The 14,634-nt window shown below is 50.6% G+C and overlaps 1 protein-coding gene across 2 annotated transcripts in view; it reads left to right on the forward strand.

Moving 5' to 3' along the window:
• Positions 1 to 11,067, forward strand: part of ADAMTS16 (ADAM metallopeptidase with thrombospondin type 1 motif 16) — a gene marked incomplete at both ends in the record, with an annotated part of 153,754 nt that extends 142,687 nt beyond the window's left edge. For both annotated transcript variants that reach the window (XM_082652312.1, XM_082652313.1), the window contains 3 exons: positions 1,089 to 1,313; positions 10,041 to 10,188; positions 10,952 to 11,067. In XM_082652312.1, the coding sequence (XP_082508438.1) occupies positions 1,089 to 1,313; positions 10,041 to 10,188; positions 10,952 to 11,067 (489 nt within the window). The remainder of the gene's footprint in view (positions 1 to 1,088; positions 1,314 to 10,040; positions 10,189 to 10,951) is intronic.
• Between the last annotated feature and the right edge of the window lie 3,567 nt (positions 11,068 to 14,634).

The raw sequence follows: 14,634 nt of genomic DNA on the forward strand, positions 1-14,634 counted from the left end.
GTCCTCTGTCTCCTGGGACCTGGGAACATCAGAGTCTCTAGGACTGAATCGCGTTGTCGTCAGAAGACTTTTGTTTCTGTGCATATCCCCAGAGGCTAAGTCCTTAGGAAGGAAGCAACTGGGGCTGCATAGTGTCTGGGAGGTGTACCCCTGGGAAGCCCTTGCACTGAATGTATAACACATACGGGTGCATACACACACACACACACACACACACACACACACACACACACCCCAGAACTTCTCTCTTAGGCATGGCCCCAGCAAGGCCCTGGGAAGAGTCCTCCAGTTCATTCCTGGCATCAGGACACACTGAGCACACCCGTAAGCCAGGTCTGAACATGAGTGTGAGGCCAGAACCCAAGCATCTGGGCTCCTCCACTTATGTGATCTGCAGAAATGTCAGCCCAAGGCAGCAATGCCAGCCACTGGGACCTTCCCCGTGACCTCCGAGCTGACCTTTTGGTCTTCTCTGTCATCCCTCTGTGACAGGTGTCTGCAGCCTCTGCCTGGCCACAGATTTGCCCAGAGCCCCACCGCCCATGCCAGAAGATCTGGCTGCAGTGACAGCTCAGGCTCAGAGCACATCACCGTGGGACCGAGTAGGTTCGCTGTCTGTGCTCGCTGTCTTCAGGGCAGCACTCGACTTTCTGAGGATGACTGTGAGCCCTGGGTTTCCCCTGCCTGCCCCTGCTTTAGGGGCCAGCATCACGCTGCAGTTGGGTGGTGTGAATCCATGGAGCTATTACATTTCAGTGCATTCTGGTGTCAGGTACAGCCCAACATTTTAATTTCCCAGTGAAGCAGTAGCTCCAGAATTACTCTCTTCACGGTTTCTGATTGCCCTGCCCCAACTCATGCCCCCAGTGCTAGACCACTGTGACCACAAGGTCTTCCTTTTTATGGCAGATACTGTAACACCTTTTTAACATGCCAAGGTCCCATGTATTCCACTGACCATTTATACTTAGGAAAACGGTCAAGCTGATATAACCAGGAGGCTTCTTGACTCAATGATTTTGTAGAAGAGACAGCCACCACAGGAGAAATACCTTTCACCCGCATCCTTTGTTGTCTTTTCTTTTCAGTGCTCTGTTACGTGTGAAAGAGGAACACAGAAAAGATTCTTCAAATGTGCTGAGAAGTACAGTTCTGGGAAGTACCGCGAGCTGGCCCCGAAGAAGTGCTTGCACCTACCGCAGCCCCACCTGGAGCTGGAACGCATCTGCGCCCCATTCCCCTGCCCTAAGCACCCCCTGTTCGCGGCTGCAGGCTCCCCACAGGCCGACTGGTTTGCCTCGCCCTGGTCTCAGGTAGGGGTGAAGGGAGGGCGAGCAGAGCCCCTGCTCAGTGTTGGTGGCTGGCCTGGGTGGAGAGGTTCCGGCTGGATGTGAGCTGCTCGAAAGCAGATAGTCACAAAACAACCATCCCAACTGGTATTTACCCAGAGATCACTTTGTGGCAAGTGTCCTGCTAAGTGTTTTACTGTGTATCCTACACACTGACAGGTGGGTAGATACATACATACATACATACATACATATATGTACATTTTATATATACAGTCCCCAGTGCCTACCAGGGCACCGAGCCCATACAGAGTATTCACAGAATATTTGCTGAATATGGAATTCTAAATGAAAAACAAATTCAATGAGTGACTCAGGGGGGCTTCCCTGGTGGTGCAGTGGTTAAGAATCCACCTGCAAATTCAGGGGACACGGGTTCGAGCCCTGGCCTGGGAAGATCCCACATGCCGCAGAGCAAATAAGCCCGTGTGCCACAACTACTAAGCCTGCACTCTAGAGCCCGCGAGTCACAACTACTGAGCCCACGAGCCGCAACTACTGAAGCCCGCGTGCCTAGAGCCCGTGCTCTGCAGCAAGAGAAGCCACCACAAGGAGAAGCCCGTGCACATGTGTTTCTAGTCACTGAGGATCTCCCCAAGTCTGTGTACCTGATGGGATGAGGGAGGAAAGCTCCCAGAGGAAGCATCGGGAATGTGGCCAGACCAGCTCCTAAAGAAGCAGGCTGCTGGGTCCCCAGCTCCACAGAAATGTGTAACCAGTGTTGATCTGGGTAAGCTTTACTAAGGACTGAACAATTACTGTTATTGATCTGCCAGTGGGGCAGGCCACATCCCAGGCAAGACACGCTCGTCTGCACCACCTGTCCTGGAAAGGACATCAGTGTTCTGTGTGGAAATCAGTGCCAGCCAGGGGCCAGGCAGGAGGAGTGACTGGTGCAACCACAGTGCTTAGCCAGACGGGACCAGTGGGGCCAGACTTTGACCAGCTCTCCCTCCATCTGAGTCTCCTCACATATTTCCTGGCCTCTGGGACCCGTCTTCAATCCCTCCTGATGCAAAATCCCTTTCCTGAGGCCCCTGCACCATGACAGCCACTGTGCGTGGCTCCTCTCAGAAGGGACACCACACCCTGCCTCCTGGGCATGTCCTGTGTCTTGCCGTGAACAGTGTCCCCAAAACTCATGTCCACCCAGGACCTCAAAATGCGATCTTATTCAGAAATAGGAAGTTTGCAGGTTTAATTAGCTAAGATGAGGTCATTCTGGATTTGGGCGAACCCTAACCCAATGACCAATGTCCTTATAGGACACACAGGGGAAAGGTCATGTGATAATAGAGGCAGAGGTCACATTGATGCAGCTATGGGCCCAAGAACACCCAGGATTGCCGGCAGCCGCCGGACTCTGGAAAAGGATGAGCAGATTCCCCCTTAGGACCTCCAGAAGAGATGGAACTTGCTCCTTCTGCCAATGTCTTGATTTTATACTTCTGGCCTCCTGAACTGAGAGAGTTGTTTCTGCTGTTTCAAGCCCCCCAGCTTGTGGTCATTTGTTCCAGCAGCCCTGAGCATCTAACATGGTTGTTATTGGTGTCACCGAATCTAGCCTGGGTCTGCTTGCCCAATGCACAGCAAAGCCAATCTACTGACACCATTTTGTGGTGAAGGAAGGTACAGTGTTTACTGCAGACACCAAGCAAGGAGAACAGCCTCAAAAAGACCTAAACTCCCTGACAGCTTTCAGGAAAGGGTTTTTAAAGACTGAGGGAGAGGGTTACGGGGTACATGATCAGCTTGTTCACAGTTCCCTGATTGGTTGATGGTGAGGTAACAGGGTGGTATTTCAGGAATCTCAGTTGCCGATTTTCTGGCCCCAACCGGTATGGGCTCTATGTGCTGGCTGGTGGTCAGCATGCAGTTGACTTTCTCTGGTGGGGTTTCAGTGTCTGCAAAACAACACAAGGACATGGCTCAGGATGTTATCTGTAGCCCTGGAGGAGGAACCAAAGGTCCTTGACTTTGTTTTATGGCTAAACTATTATTTTGTATTACTGGACTGTTTTCCTTTGTTTCAGCATTTTTTAACTTCTCTGATTAAATTTTAATTTTTGGTACTTGGGGAAGGCCTAGGAGGTTAAAGCTTTTCTACAAACAAGAGGTGGGGGACACTGGGGGTGTCTGTCCCCAGGAAGGCCCTGCAGGGTGCTGCTCATTTTCAGTTGTGTCCTTGTCCCATCATGTTTCCTCCTGACCCCCCAAGGGTGACTCCCAGCAGCAAGGGCTGTGTCTTAAGTTCCTTCACATTCCTCTTAGCCCAGCTTGCAGTCTGAGGACAGTGGGCATGTGAGCTACAGCAGCTGAATCCGACAATACCATGGTGTCCGCCAGCACAGGGGTTTCTCCAGAAGGAGGAATGTGAATCTCAGAGGGGAGACCTCAAGGCTCTGTGACCCACAGTCCCCTGATCCAGGAATGGCCAAGAGGTGACAGGCAGTGGGCTCTTTCACTCTCAGCTCTCCTGATTCCCCACAGACCGGGGTCCCCAAGCATGGCACTCACCCTCCCTCATGTGTGCCCGCCACCCACAATTCTATTGAACAATCTTCTGACGTAAACTCAACCCTGAATGCAAACCTGAAATGAACAAGTTTGACAGAGCAAAAATCACACAGAATTGTGATTTTTATCTAAGGCCAAAGGAAACAAACGGAAATATATATTGGAACCAAATTAATCGACCACGGAATTTTTTTCAGTATTAGCTAAAATTTTACTAGAATAAAACCATTTTAAAATCCCCCCAAATGAAGCCCCAATTCATTCTGTTGGAGCTCTGCTGTGTACGTGAGCCCAGGATTGGCTGGTAATCAATAATCTTCTCTAGAAATCGCAACATCCCAGCCCGGCCATTGCCGTCCCTCTGGTGCCTCTGCCACATCCCTGGTCCCAAACTCTGAGCTCTGAACAAGGAAACCATCCCTCAGTCCTTGGAGAGGAAGAGGCAGAAAGACCTTCCACACACTGTATGCACTGCCCTCTAGCTGTGTTCTTGCTTTGCTTGGTTCCTCTTATCTTCAAACTCGATGTTGCTTTTTCATTTACAAATATATGAACTCCTCCCCAAATGGTATTTAAATTAGAATTTGTTTAATTTAGAATATTGGACCAGGGGACCTTTGAACCACATCCTTTTCAAGCATTTGCTGTTTTTAAGTAGGTCAAAAGTATCACTTGCTACACACGTTTCCCTTCTATTTTCCTCTGAGTGCACAGGCTTTCCAGCAAGGTGAAGGGATGGATGAGCTAAGAAGCTGAGGCGAGTTGTTTCTGAGGCAGATGCTTCGCTTTCTCTGTCTTTTTGAGAATGTGAGTCAGAGGCAAGTACAGGTGGATCCCAAGACCATGGTCCCTCTGTCCGTGGGGAGACTGAGGCTCCTGAGACTGAATCAGTCCAGTATTCACTCTGCTCAATTCAGAGACTTCAGGCAAATTTAGAAAAAGAAAAACAAGGTTTATACTTATTTACTTTAACCCAAAACCTAAAACCTAAAAATACATCTTGCATAGTTTTCACCAGCCTGAAATAGTCATAAGCTGCTTGAAGATCTTATCCGGTGTGACTCATCTGTTACATTCCGAGTCCGTAACTTTGGGGAGTAATAACTCAAAGGCGATGTTTGCCATGAGCTCTTGTACCCAAAGCTCTGTGCCCTGCCATCGTGGGAAATTGTGGGACAGAAATGCGTGACCAGCGCCTGGCTCAGTTTTGCCCGCAGACAGGTTATTCCTGTGACAGCAGGAAGGTGGCGGGTTCTGTTATTTGACCAGGAGTGTTTCTATTGGTCTCAATGGCCCAGCTTATCATTTTGGTTAGTAGTACGTCGTCTGGCAGGACTGACCTCATTCGTTTGGGTCGTTTGGGCTTAGCATCCGGTGGATCACACGCTGACCTGGTCTTGAAAAGGCTTAAGCACGAACACCTGCTGGACTATGTCTGACTCTACATGACAGAGACTGGGTGTGTTCTCAGCGCTGGAGTGCCAGGGCCCTGTCTCGTTCTGGGGTTCCTCACCAGGACTGTGCACAAGTTGATGTGGAGACCCTTGGGCTCTCAGGGGCAAAGAGCCACGTCCCAGACGTCATCGATAGGGTTTTCCATCTGGGCAACTATGACTGCAACAATGTATCAAACACACACACACATACACAGACTCACACATATGGACATACACGTGAACACACACACATGGGCCCACACAGAACATGTGGAGACTTCAGCAGGCTTGGTCTGGATGAGTGTGGTCAGTCCATCACAGAGGGCTGCCCTGCACCCTTGACCCATTCGCCCACCTCTAATAATTTGCTCTCATCCTCTTCTAATTATGAGGGTGCACAGGAAAACAGGAACCGTTTTGTTGACATTGATGGATAAGGTCGCCTGAGCTGGAGGGAGTCTGCCTGTAACCAATTGAATTCGTACAAAACTACACAGCCCTGTTTATGTTTAGAGCAGAAATTGTGTGTGTGGTCCCATCCTGACTGAGTAGACATTTGGTCTCTGGGAGAAGTTATGGTGGCTGAAGCTCCAAACTTGGAGAGGTCCACGAAGGTGATAAATAAGGGAAGAAACTGCCCCCCTCCCGCCTCTGTAGAGGCTTCCCAGAAGGAAGATGAAGGTGTGAGACCTCTGGCTGTCTGCAGTTAACATGCATTTGTTTACTAAGTGTCCATGCATTTGAGAGATGAACTTTGCCCTGGAAGAAGCCCCGTGGTTTTACAGGTTCCTGTGAATGTGACAGGTGGACGGTTACCTTAGACTAAGACCACGTAGAACATCAATCAGGACTTAGAGCTCTCAGACATCGCCTTCACTAGCATTTTTCCATGAAGACCAATAACATAAACAAGAGTAGTCGCTCTAATTTAAAACAAACCCAGAGGCAAATGTTATTATTTTAAAATGTATCTTTGGGTTTTTTTGATAATGACTAAGAGTAATCATCAATTCCCCCATTTCTCCAGTCAGAGGTTATGCAGTGCCTCTTATACAGGGGTGGTCAATCCTCCTAGGAACACGGGGATTGCCGAGGGGTCAGGGCACACAGAGAACATCCGAAGGGAGAGGTCTTTCAGCATTTCAATGTCCGTAGAGTCTGTCTGAGTAGATGCCTTCCCTGAGACTCCCTGGAAGGGTGCAGGACTGGTCAACCTACAGGGGCCCTTTCAGAGCAGAGTGTGCTGGTCTGCATGAGGTCCAGGTGAGGACGGGCATGCATCACCCTCCAGAAGGCCGTTTAATTCTAGAATGACAAGAAGACCCTCATTGCTAGACCTCAGGGGGCCATCCCATGGAATCCTGACTCGACGTTTTTCTCCATCTGGTTCCTTGGTTCTTGGACAGAGCCCTGGTCTCAGGCCCTGTCACCAGCAGCAGCATGTGGGGGTGAAGGGCCAGAGGCAACAGGAGGGGGCTTAAGGCCCCGGGGCCCCAGCAATGGGGTGAGCAGCCCATGCCCAGCTCTTCAGTGGTGATGTCCCTGCTCTGCACCCTGAAGCCACACGCCCCAGAGTCTGGAGGGACCCCCTCTCCCCTCAGCAAACAGACACAGAACTACCCACCCACCCACAGAGTGGGAGTCATCCACATTTTCTTGCTCAGGGACATTCAGACTGAGGCCCTGGAAGGTGAACAGAAGTGAGCAGGGTGCGGGGGGGGAGAGTCCATGGACTGAAGATGACAGTGACTGCCAGGGCCACGCGGGGGAAAGTCTCAGGTGCTCATTTACTTGTTTGCAGTCAAGCTGCAGGTCAGCTTGACGTGCGAGTTTTGTTAGATTGAATGTGACTGAAGTCAGTTCTGAAAATAGAAGAGGAAGGTGCTCTTGCCAGTGTGGTTCCGGTCACTGACTGGAGAGCAGTTCTCCGGGTATGTCCCGACCCGTAGCAGCGTGGCTACACATGCAGGTTCTCGGGCCCAGCCCCGACCTGCTGGTGTTCAAGCTTTGGTCCTGGGCGCCAGCATTCTGCTTTGCTGAGTCCTGTGGTTCATTCGGACACGCATTCGAGCTTGAGAGCCACTGGTGTGGAGGGTGTCTCCAGCAGCAGGGGTTCTGGACAGAGGGCGACAGCAGCTGTCACTCTGCAGGTCAGAGAGCAGGTGCAGGACACCGTCAGCACCCGGCACGGTGGCCGCCTCTCCTGCCATCAGTACGAGGAATGGCCTGAGACGCTCAGGCTAAGCCCCATGAAGCTGAGGAAGAAGACTTAGCCTTTGACTTCAGATCTGAGCTCCGGTCTCTCTTTCCACCGAGTATCCCTTTCCCAGCAGTGTTGTGTCCTGTGACTTGTCCTCCACACCTGCTGCTCCTGCAGCCCCAGCCCCTCGCTCTCCACCCTGGGAGTCTGCACAGAGATTCTTAGGATCAACCCATCTGCAAATCCAGTGGAAAATCTGGAATGTGATTTCTAAACCCCATGCTGAGTTTGAGGCCATTATGTTTATGATATAGCTGAACCACTTGCATAGCTTTTCCTTCCTGGGGAAAACAAACCAAAAAAAGTGAATAAACTTTTTCAGATTCCTTCTTTTGCTTCCCTCTCCTGCTCTATCTCTGGTTCTATCAGTGTGAAGTATTTTCAAAATCTGCAGGCAAACATCTTAGTTCTTTCTGTTTACATGAAGAAACACAAAAGTTGAGCAATTTGGAGGTTTTTTTCCTAAAAAATGTCTCCCACGGGGAGTTTAAAATCTCTCTAGACCAGTTCTTCTCACACTGGGTGTTCTCATGGATCATCTGGGGGTGGTGCAGATTCTGAGGCAGCGTCCAGAGGTGGGAGGCAGGGATGTTGACAGGCTCCCAGCTGTTGCCAGGGCTGCTTGTCCAGAAACCAAGCTTTGAGTAGCGGCTTTAGAAAGTGCCCCGAGGAAGGGCGAGCTGCTTGTGCTCAGCGCTAGTGTCTGGAGCCTAGAACAGTGCCTGGTAAGAGGAGGAGGAGGATCCCTCTTTGTGAATAAATCAACCAATGACGAAAAAAGATTCAAACCACTTGGTGCTGTTTAAGTGATGCAACATGCTGGCCAGATCTCTTGATTTCTCATTGAGGCAGAACATCTTTAGCAAGAGTGGAATTCTGCCTCTGCTGCTGTTGATGAAAGAAACTCAACTCACAAGGCAGAGACATTCATCACCTACAGAGGAAGATGTGACCAAAGAGACCCTAGGAACCCTGTGGCAGTGCAGCCCTGTAAGTTCTCAGTCCACAATGACAGCTGAGGGAGGGCCTGGAACCAGAGTGCAAAGCACTCAGGCCAGAATTGCGGCTCTGCCGGAACGTTCAGAAAGATGTTACAGGCAGTGGGAAACATCTAGCTCTATCGCGGATGGGCCTCACGATTGAGGAATCAGACGTGAGTCTTCCCACAACATTGTTGTTTTCCTGGCTGCCACAGTCATATACTGAAACTGAACTATTGATGACGTTCGCTGAAATTGGTTTTGAAGAGAAGGGGTAAGCCTCACAGAATGTTCCAAACCCACATGCTTATCAGCTAAAGCCCTGGATTTTCTCTCCAGGGGCACAGCCATCCTTTCCCTAAAGACAAAAACAAGAAGCAGGAACAGTTCCTTCAGCTTATGAGTTTTCAGGACTCTCTGTTTCCAACTTTTCTCCCCCCGAGGGGCAGATAGAGATGTTTTACTTACTCCATCACAGAGTCCCTATCCCAGGGGATGTCAAAGCCACTTCTCCAGGCTCTGTTTGCAGTGGGTCCTGAACATCCGGCTGCAGGCAAGCATCTGGCTGTGGGCTGTTTCTGCTGTGGAAGACCAGCCCCAGGGCTGCCCCAATGGGGTCCTGGCACACGGACCTGTACATGCTGGCAGCAGCCTGAGTTATGTGTGTCCCTAAGTCTGCACGGCTTTAGCCTCGTGTTTTAAAGCAACCATTTAGCTTATCCACAGGATATCCAAAACGTTCTCTGACCCCGACATTTTGCAGGTGCTCCTTTAATTGCTTACATTCTTAACTGTCTTGAACTCACAGCCTTGTCTGAGCACAATTCACATGCTTCCGTCTAGACCTCGAGTCGCCTTCTGTTTGGGCATATTCACTGCTACCCGTTTGGGCCCCTCCTTCTCTCTAATCACCCACGTCCCTCCTGGTTTATTGCCGGCAGTTGATCTCAGATGGACCCGCTGCTGTGGTCTATGGGGTGTGCGCCCGGCCAGCTGGTGAGGGATGGTCTGATCCAGCCTCTCCTTCCTACTCTGGCCCCGCTGTGCTCTGTGCCTTAGAGCGCGGGGGCCTCGGCGTCGGGAAACAAAGTTCCCGGGAGCACGCGAACGAGCCCGGGGAACCTCCAGACACGCAGAGTCCCTGCGCTTGGGGTCTGGAAGGGGCTGAGTGCCAACTCCTGGGGAGTTGGCTAGTCAAGCGTTTCCAGGTCAGGGGCACTAGAAGGGCTGGCTTGGTGACGGCATTCCACGAGAGACCCACAGCCTGCATCCCCAGATGCGTGTGCCACTTTTTGGTGTCCATCGGACCCTTGATGACTCAAGGACGTTCAGGCTTCTGGGCACTTCTCCCCAGGGTCCATACCTGGGAAAAATCCAGAACTGCTCAGCCACCCACAGTGGTTGGTTGAGGCAGACCACCGTGAGGAGCCTGTTGGGGGGCGGGGGGAAGCTTACGAGACCTGGTGGCCCCGGTGACTCTTGCTTGTGCTTCCCGCAGTGCACGGCCAGCTGTGGAGGCGGCATGCAGACGAGGTCAGTGCAGTGCCTGGCGGGGCGCCGGCCGGCCGTGGGCTGCTCCGCGCACCAGAAGCCCGCGGCCTCCCAGGCCTGCAACACCCGCTTCTGCCCCATCGCACAGAAGAAAGGTGAGTGTCGGAGCCCTTCGGCTTGACCTTGGCGTTTCCGGGGGGGCTGTCCCGTTTCCGGAGTGTCTCCTAAGAGGGCTGAGCAGGTGCAGGACCCCCGCTAGGTCGAGGGGTTGGTGTCGGCTCCCCGGTTCTCTCTCCATCTCCTCCCCCAGCTTTCCCATGACATAGCCCACAAAGCAGACCCCTCGCTTCTCACGCCTCCCCAGAAATGATACAGACGGCTGGGAAATCAGATGCTCCTGCTTCACTGCTGCTCTTTATATTCAGAGAAGCCGATTTTAAGTAGAGCAGCCTTTTCCGCCCGAGGTAAAGGAGAACCCAGATTATTCCTTGGATGCGCTCTAAACGCCATCCCTGTGCACACGCCCTCGGTGCCTCAGGTATTTGCGGGGACCATGCCCTGTGTATCTGTCGAGGTTTCTGGAAGAGAAAATGGGGCTGGAGGAGAATGAGTGGTCTGGCTCAATCAGGGACTCAGCAATTGGAGTCCAGTCCACAGAAGCCCCATCGCCTTGGGTGGATGAGTGGTTATGTGGATGGGTTTAGCACAAAAAGCAGAAAATTTCAACTTTGCGGGAAGCTTCCAAGAAAGGTCTTGTGAAAACAGTACAACCCACATGGCGCATTTGACCTGAGGAGCTGCCCTCCTTCAGCAGCTTCAGGGCAATGACAGATTTACCTTGATTTTCTGGAGTTATTGGCAGTGGCAGCAGACACGGGGTGCTGGAACGGTGACTAACTCGGGACTGCTCGCTTTCAGACGCCTTCTGCGAGGACCGCTTCCACTGGTGCCCCCTGGTGCCCCAGCACGGGATGTGCAGCCACCACTTCTACGGCCAGCAGTGCTGCAAGATGTGCTCCACATCCAACCTGTGAGCTGACAGGGCACAGGAGGTACCTGTTTCCAGCACCAGCGAGCTGTGTGGTCTACACCGGGGTGCTTCCGAGGAAGATGGAAGCTGGGAGAAGAAAAAACATCTGGGGCTCTTATATACGATTCTGTGCATGCCTCTGTGTGTGTGTGTGTGTGTGTGTGTGTGTGTGTGTGTGTGAGCGTGTGTGTGACTCGTGTGTGTGAGCGCATCCCCAGGCACATGGACATGCTCTCGGGGAGGTGGGGATGTTGAGTCAGGCCGCAGGGCGCACTGTGCAGCAGGGCACGTGCTCACCTAGAACTGCAGAGCTTTGTCAAGGAAGGCAGGCCAGGAAATGAGGGAGAAGTACGGAACACCTGCCTCTAAGGATGTCGGCCCAGCTCCCACCTGGAGGTCCCTTCCGACAGCGGGATCAGCTTTAGGCTGCGTCCCCAGGCCCATCCTGCCCCAAGAGCAGTTTCTCTGCACAGGGACCCGGGGCCCGGACAGGAGAGCTGGTCTCCATCCTGATTGGGGACCTCGCCTCTGGAAACGGGAAAATGAAATCCCTGCTAAGGTGCTCCTGTCCCTTTCAGACTTGTGTGCTGGAGGAGAGAATTTTCTTATTTTATGTTTTATCTTTCTCAGTTATTTACAAGTGAGTGTTCCTATTTAAACCCATTTCTTACTGCTTTTCTATTTCAAGTGACAGAATTACAGGTTGTATCTGAATTAGAGACTTACTGGTTACACCGAATCCCCACCGTCCTACTGAGGACTAGTGGTGGGTCCACTTGGGCAGATGTCAAGTGATGACCTTGGAGCCCTGTGTTTCGTTTTTGTATTTTGCGGGGTTTTCAAAAAAAATGTTTCCGTAAATTTTGGTTGTTTTGTAACACCCATTCAGAAGGAAGGCCTATTTCCTGGTGAAAAGCTGCGCGGCTGGCCTCTGACATCCTCCCGTCAGTATCCGTGTGGCTTTTAATCCTTTCCTGTGGTGCGATCTCCATTCCAAATGGCACCTGGATATTTATATTTACTGAAGTTTTATAATAAATTTTATATTGTGCGGCGTGCTTCTGAACTGCTCGTGAGTCTTCATGACGTCTGCTCTTAGATGCGAGGGCTGGCACAGAGACCGGGAAATTGGCCTCAAAGAGAAACGGGGCTCCAGAACCTGGTAGAAAGTGCTGGAATCAGTCTGAGGAGAAAATGCCCCCGAATGAGGAGGCTTCAGGGAAGACGGTTGGTGATGGTGGCAGCCTGTGCAGGGGGGCACTTCTGCAGGGTCATCCCGCCCAGGGACCAGGTTTTCTACGGCTTCACCTGCAACCTGCACAGGACAGGTGCAGCCTCTCTAGAGATGACACGATTAATTGAAAGGTGACCCCTGACCCTGTTATCCCTGCTGTATTAGTCAGCATTCTCTAGAGACACAGGCACAATATATTTATAGAGGGGGTGGGTGTTTTAAGGGATTGACCCACACATTGACTCACATTGATTGTGGGAGCTGGCAAGTCCAAAACCTGTACGCCAGGCAGCAGTCCACAAGTTCGGGTTAGAGTTGATGCTGCAGCCTTGAGCCTGCAGAGGTTCTGCAGAGCAGCAGGCTGGAAACTCAGGCAGGGTTTTGTTTTTTTTTTTTGAAATTGAAATTGAAATCAAAAATCCTCCAACAAACAAAAGCCCAGGACTAGATGGCTTCACAGGTCAATTCCATCAACATTCAGAGAAGAGCCAACATCCATCCTTCTCAAACTCTTCCAAAATATTGCAGAGGAAGGAACACTCCCAAACTCACTCCATGAAGCCACCATCACCGTGATAGCCTACTTTTTTCTCCTGTAGTAGAGAATGGAACCACCATTTACTGACTTCGCATTGAACATGAATCCCAGAATTCCTGGTTGCCCACTGGTTAAACCTTGGTGCTTTCACCGCCATGGGTTTGATTTTGATCCCTGGTCTGGGAACTAAGATCCCACTGGCTGGATCGTACTCATCGGCGTGGCCGTCCCAGCAGAGTCTGTGGGTGAACATGGGACCGGGGCACAGAGGCCCCTCCCGGCCCCGAGACAGAGTCAGGCCAGATGATGCCCACACCGAGCCTCAGACCCTTCTCAGAACAGCAGGCACAGCACCCTCCTGGCTCTCTTTACCTCGGGCCGGTCCAAGGTACCAAAGCTCCCCACCAGCGAACAGATCCCTCAGGCAGGGTGTCTATGTTACAGTCTTGAGGCCGAATTCCTTCTTCTCAGGGAAACATCAGTCTTTGCTCTTGGGACCTTCAACTGATTGGACGAGGCCCACCCCACTGTGATGGGTGATTGGCTTTACTCAAAGTCCACTGATTTAAATGTTAAATGTTAATCAGGTCTGTGCATGCGCCCCAGTGTTCATAGCAGCACTATTCACAATAGCCAAGACATGGAAGCAACCTAAATGTCCATCAGCAGGCAAATGGATAGGGACTTCCCTGGTGGCGCAGTGGTTAAGAATCGGCCTACCAATGCAGGGGACACAAGTTCAAGCCCTGGTCCGGGAAGATCCCACATGCCTCAGAGCAACTAAGCCCACGCACCACAGCTACTGAGTCTGTGCTCTAGAGCCCGTGAGCCACAACTACTGAAGCCCATGTGCCTAGGGCACGTGCTCCGCCACAAGAGAAGCCACCGCAGTGAGAAGCCCCCATGCCGCAAATAAGAGCAGCCCCCGCTCACTGCAACTAGAGAGAGCCCATGCACAGCAACGAAGACCCAATGCAGCCAAAAATAAATTAATTAAATTTTTTAAATACTTAAAAAAAAACATGAATGGATAAAGAAGATGTGGCACATATATACAATGGAATATTAACCATAAAACAGAATGAAATATTGCCATTTGCAGCAACATGGATGGACTTAGAGATTATCAAACTAGGTGAAGTGAGCCTGACAGAGAAAGACAAACATCATATGATATCATTTATATGTGGAACCTAAGAAAAGATACAAATGAACTTATTTACAAAACAGAAACAAATTCACAGACATAGAAAGCAAACTTATGGTTACCAAAATGGATAGTGGGGTGGGTGAGATAAATTATGAGTGTGGGATTAGCAGATGAACACTACTATATATAAAATAGGTAAACGACAAGGTCCTACTGTGTAGCGCTGGGAACAGTATTGAATATCACGTAATAAACTATCAATATAGTGGAAAAGAATTTGCAAAAGAATATGTATATATGTATATGTGTATGTGTGTGTGCAAATATATGTATATATATATACACACACACACACATACACATATATATATATATATGGAATCACTTTGCTGTACAGCAGAAACTAACATAACATTGTAAATCAACTAAACTTCAATATTTTTTTTTTTAATTTTTAAAATGTTAATCACATCTAAAATACACCTTCACAGCAACACTAGTCTGGTGTTTGACCAAGCAAGTGGACCTCAGAGCCCAGCCTAGTTGATATGTACAATTAACCATCACACCAATCTCCCTCGGACTGGATTATGCCAGCCCTAACTGGGGACCCAGAAAACCTGCAGCGGCGCCTGGGATTACAATCGAC

This window comes from Grampus griseus (assembly GCF_964374135.1).
Source record: "Grampus griseus genome assembly, chromosome: 3".
Taxonomy (NCBI): domain Eukaryota; kingdom Metazoa; phylum Chordata; class Mammalia; order Artiodactyla; family Delphinidae; genus Grampus; species Grampus griseus.